Below are 5325 nucleotides of genomic sequence, written 5' to 3' on the forward strand. Positions count from 1 at the left end.
AAGAAAAGAAAAAAGGGGGGAAATTAAGAAAGAACTTTAGATTTTAAACATTATAGCAAATATAACAAGAAACAGACTTGAATTTATAAATGTTCTCAACAACCAATTTTATTCCATCGTTTATAAATTAATAAATTAAAATTTATATTTTAATTATAATAAAAAATAGAATAATTGTTTGTGTCTATAAACTGTATTCAACTTACAATTAGGATTAAAAGTGTAAATATATTCATTGAAAACATTACACGTATTTACCACTGTCTAAAATATAATATAAATCAGTAAACAACTATAAACATGTTTATACTTATTTAAATTAATTATATATTTATTGGAGGACATGATATATTTTAATTATTAATGCTTCGTAATTAGAACTATATGAGGAAATTTCTAAGTATCAATATTATAGTTAAATTGGGTGGGTTATATTCATTATTTTCTACCAAAATATTTCACATATTTATACATTATGTTTTTTTTCTGACAACAAATGTTCAAATAGATTTATATTGAACTTCATTAAAGGAGGTAAGAAAGATAATGAAAAATTAGTAAAATGGATGGTAAAGTTATTACGATTGTAAATCTACTAATAGAACTACCAATCTCTAACCAACTATCATACGGATTAACATAATACATGAGAGGTAAGGACAAACAATCACCTAAAAAAAGAACTGCTAAGAGAGCTACTTTTGATCCAAGAATATGACTTACACACCCTATCAATATTAAAGGAATACTTAGCTTAAAAAGTATCAATGAGCACATAATAAATGGAGAAAAAATAGTAATGAAATGTTGTGTCCCAAAAGGATCAAATGAGCTTATGCTTGCCATGTTTCCTGTTCCAAAAAAACATAATAGTGTATACAACATCTAAATAGTATAATTAAAGAATGCTATAGAAAACCATTACTTAATAACTAATTTACACATAAATATATTAGATACATTCATGGAATATATTACGGAAATAACTTAAACGATGAAGAAAAAGGATACAAAAAAAGTTGCTTTAATGAAATCTCTGGTACTTAAGATATTATCAGGCATTTCATCAAATTTTTATCTTGGATAAATAAAGGCCAATGAAGTAAATGCGTTGCAAGTATTAAGAAAAATAAAGGTTCATAAGATGCAGATAACAAGGACAGAAGGCAGAAAAGACCAATTGTGATTCCTTCTATTCTATTCTTTACATTAACAGTGTAAGTTCAAATAAATAATGGCGCACTTGCTAAAATTATCCAGGATATCCAATATCGACCATCTATTAATTTTAAATATATCAGTCCTGTTATTATTAATCTTACTATCTTAATTGCTTTATATTTTAGTTGATGCTTCATGAAAAAAACCTTGCATATCATAATACATATACCAATAGAACTAAAATAAAAAAAATAAAAATTAATTTTGTATTTATAAATATGAAAATATGAAAATATGAATATGTTTATTATCCATAACTCACACTATATAAATTCAAGGATAGGGTTCTACTATTGGCAATAAAGGAAATATGGCCAAAGCTAGTCCTGACCATAATAACATATTATGTGTTTTTGTCAATATTATTTTTTGCATTAGAACAATGAACAACATTCCTGCACTGAGAGCAGCTCTATATGTCAATCCCATGAACATAATAAATAACAAAAAAATAGTTCCCCCTATTTCTATGCAAAAGTTCTTAACATTTTGTTTCTTTAATTTGGGAACGTATTGGATCATATTTATACCTGCTAACCAACGAGAAATGGCAGTAAATAATCCATAGGATAACTGTCTCAAATTATACCCACTGCTTCCTGAAAAATAAAAACTTGAACTAAAAAATGCATTTTCTTAAGATCTATCTTATGTTTATGTTACTAGTATTGAAAATACATTTTAAATAATTTAAATGATATATAATATGTATCATACTTATATATCTGATGATCAATACAATCAATGAGGTTACAAATATTATATCGAGTAATAATAATAATGAAAGTTTTATTTCTTGGCGTCGTATTTCAACTATCTGAAGAAATAATAATATCATCTAACCAATCCACATAAATGTCATATACATCAAAAAACGATTTCTTCGATATTGTTTAAAATAATATAAATATTCTTTAGCTAATTTTATTGCTTCTTTTGCCTTTTTAATTCCTTCCATTATCTTTCTATTATTGATATATTGATTAATTTCCTAAATATATTTATTAAGCGTAAGTTCTCGCCAACTCATGAAATCATCATCAATTCCACAATGAAGTATACGATTCTTTATTACTTGATATGATAATTGTTTTAAATTATTAAGTAAAGCTTGCGCACTATATACATCATTGTTTCTCAAGTATTATTTTCGTAATACACCCTAATAATGATATATACAAATATTTCATATAAAAATGTAAAAAAATACATTTATGCTTAAAGTTATTTCATAAGTAATATTTCTGAAAATAACTTCAAAAGAAAAACAACTTTTAATATGGTATAATGATAGGACTAACTTCATTGTTACTTGGTAAAGGACTGCCTATAAGTGTTAAAATTAGAGTTATATCTGCCTGATCTACATCGTAACGAGCTCCGGTAGAATTTACACCTGCACCCCAAGCAATCAATGACGTCTCTGTTTCATCTGTAGATCCACTTCCATGCAAACCCCAATCGGTTATTCCATGATCAGTTCTGAAGATATATGCTGTACTTCTATCATCAAAAATTTGTTATGTTTTTTATACTATTTCCTTTATTCTTTGATTCATATACTTCAGATTTTTAATATATTTTCTAAATGAAAATGTATCAATTAATAACAATATATATTTTAAAAACTAATATATATTTAATCTTTTTAATTATATTTCGTTTGTCATGTACCTTGATTGAAGTTTATACGAATGACTCATAGTATCACAACCAAGAAGATGAAGAAAAAAAATAATACCATCCATGTGTTTCGCTGCATGTGACTTTTTGTCAAGTCAGTCTAAATATTTATCGAATACCCATGAATCTAGATGTAACATATTATTTTGTAAGCCATGAAATCTTGTCACTCTGAAGGATAACTTTCGCCATGTATGGTTCCTTTTATTAACTGATATTATAGATAATATTAAATAATTATTAGACAGAAAAATATATTTTTGCTAAGTAGATTGTATTTAGATTTGAATTACCTTTTGTAAATAAAGGTATAATGTCAGGACTCCACCATGCACATGTTGATTTGCTTTGATTGAAGACCGAATCAAAATCTACAGGATTTTCTTTCCATCCTTTGAAAATTGAACTTGGATCTTCATAAAGTCGTGCAGCAATTGCTACGTTACCTGGTCTTGATTCTGTAGGAACACGAGTATGCGAAATACCCCAAACACCTTTGTACCGGGTAACATTTCTAATTTATAATATATGTCATTATTATATTTAGATATTTCAACCATTACTTTCATTTAACTTGTATAAATCTTATAAAATGTATAGTAAAGTGTATATATATATATAAAGAAAGCAGGCTTTCTTTGTTGAGTGTGCCGCGTGACACACGCTGTGCACGGTTCGTGGAATTAGCCCCTAATAGATGGATGGAAGTGGCACTGAATATATAGAGTGAGAATTATAAGTAGATTTGGTTAAGAGTGGATAAGAAGAGATATAATAATCTTTAATTGTCATTTCTTTGTTTTGCAGGTAATTTTGTAATTGTTGTAGATAGTTGTTATAATAGTAATAAATTTAACCTTTGTTTTGCAGAGAAACACATTTGATTATTATTATCCAAGAAAGATTGAATCATACCTTATAAAACGACAATTTTGGTAAAACATAAGGCTGCAATTCACTTTTCAAGTCGTAGCTTCGCCGAATGAGCCTAAGTCAAACGTGATAGCTATAACATCAATCGGAACAGATGGAAGAACGTTTATATTACCAGAGGAGGTTAGATATGCTAGTGCACATAAAGAGCTACAAAAAGTAAGCGCATATAACAGATTAAAGGCAGATTTGAAGAGGAGAGGTGATAGAATCAATGTATGGTTCATATTAACAGATTATCTTGAAAAGACATACGTAGATGAAGCAGGGAATTTGCAGTTTGGAGATAGATTTTTGAAAGAAATGGGTGATTTAAAACCTAGTGATATATGGAAAATACAAATTTGACCAAAATATTAGAAAAACTAGTAGAAACTACTGAGAGAGGAGGAATGGGACTGGAACATATGGAAARAAAGATTCAAAGAGACTTTTAGAAATAAAGGATAGAATAATAGAGCATATGCTCATTATTATAAATATAAAGAGGGTTCATTATTAGACTATGCAATAAAAAAAAACTGTTTATTAGAGTTTACTTTAAATTCTTTTTCTTGGACATGTTTATTAAAGTTTACTTTAATTTCTGTTGGGCTTATTTTTTCTATCTTTGTTTTTATTTTATTCTCTGTTAACTTTTGAGAGATGTTCAAGTTCTCATCTTGAGTTAATCTAAATAATTTTATCATATTCAGCCCAATTAAGAAATCCTCAAAATCATCACTTTTAACTACAAATACATCTACTTCTTTTTCTATTTCAAATATTTTAATTTTTATAGTTACTAGTCCATCTGTTTGTGTCACACCGTTGATTGTTTTTAATGATATTTTATTCATATCCTTTTTGTTTTTTCTTATTTTAATAAATTTTGAACTTATTATTGATACTTGTGATCCTGGATCATAAATCCCACTTATATTCAGTTTATCTTCTAGTAACATTTTTACTCTTATCAATGGTGTGCTGATCTGTTTTTTGATTCTTCTTGTAAATCTGCCTCTGTGACTGCATTATTACCCATTATTTTTGGTTGTTCCTTAGCTCCATTTGGTTTTGTTTTAAACCAGCATTTATTTTTTGGGTAGTATCTTTCATTTTTATTCAAGTTCTTACACGTCTTACATGGCTTCTTTTCCTCAGTCTTGTACCTCCAATTTTGTTTAGTTTCTTTTGTTTTAAAATTAATCTTTTTCTCTATTTTTTCTTCATGTGTTCTTAATTCATTAAATAGATCTGTTATATTCTCTAACTTTTCTTTATCTATTTTTTCCCTGATGATTTCTGGCAGACCAAATCCAATTCTATCTATCACTGTGTCTATATACATATCCTTGTTGACTTCTAATAATAATTTTTGTTTTTTTATTGCATAGCCTCTTTATATTTATAATTATGTGCATATGCTCTATTATTCCATCCCTTATTTCTAAAAGTCTCTTTGAATCTTTTTTTCCATATGTTCCAGTCCCATTCCTCCTCTCTCAG

The 5325-nt window shown here is 27.3% G+C and overlaps 1 protein-coding gene and 1 pseudogene across 2 annotated transcripts; both read right to left on the minus strand.

Annotated features, from left to right (window-relative positions):
* Positions 1-174: 174 nt before the first annotated feature.
* LOC106792427 lies at positions 175-1763 on the minus strand (annotated as a pseudogene).
* Positions 1518-3776, minus strand: LOC106792432 (GPI ethanolamine phosphate transferase 1-like). Of its 2 annotated transcripts, none has more exons than XM_014758851.1 (4): positions 3198-3776; positions 2896-3115; positions 2589-2724; positions 1518-1820 (listed from the first exon to the last, which is right to left on the minus strand). In XM_014758851.1, exons 2-4 carry the CDS (start codon positions 2967-2969, stop codon positions 1800-1802), a joined length of 231 nt encoding a protein of 76 aa, XP_014614337.1. In that variant the 5' UTR covers positions 2970-3115; positions 3198-3776; the 3' UTR covers positions 1518-1799. The 2 variants fall into 2 exon arrangements, with proteins under 2 accessions (XP_014614337.1, XP_014614336.1); XM_014758850.1 differs by having other exon boundaries at positions 2523-2724.
* Positions 3777-5325: the final 1549 nt, after the last annotated feature.

Source organism: Polistes canadensis, unplaced genomic scaffold, assembly GCF_001313835.1.
Source record: "Polistes canadensis isolate GaletaPanama2010 unplaced genomic scaffold, ASM131383v1 scaffold_429, whole genome shotgun sequence".
Taxonomy (NCBI): domain Eukaryota; kingdom Metazoa; phylum Arthropoda; class Insecta; order Hymenoptera; family Vespidae; genus Polistes; species Polistes canadensis.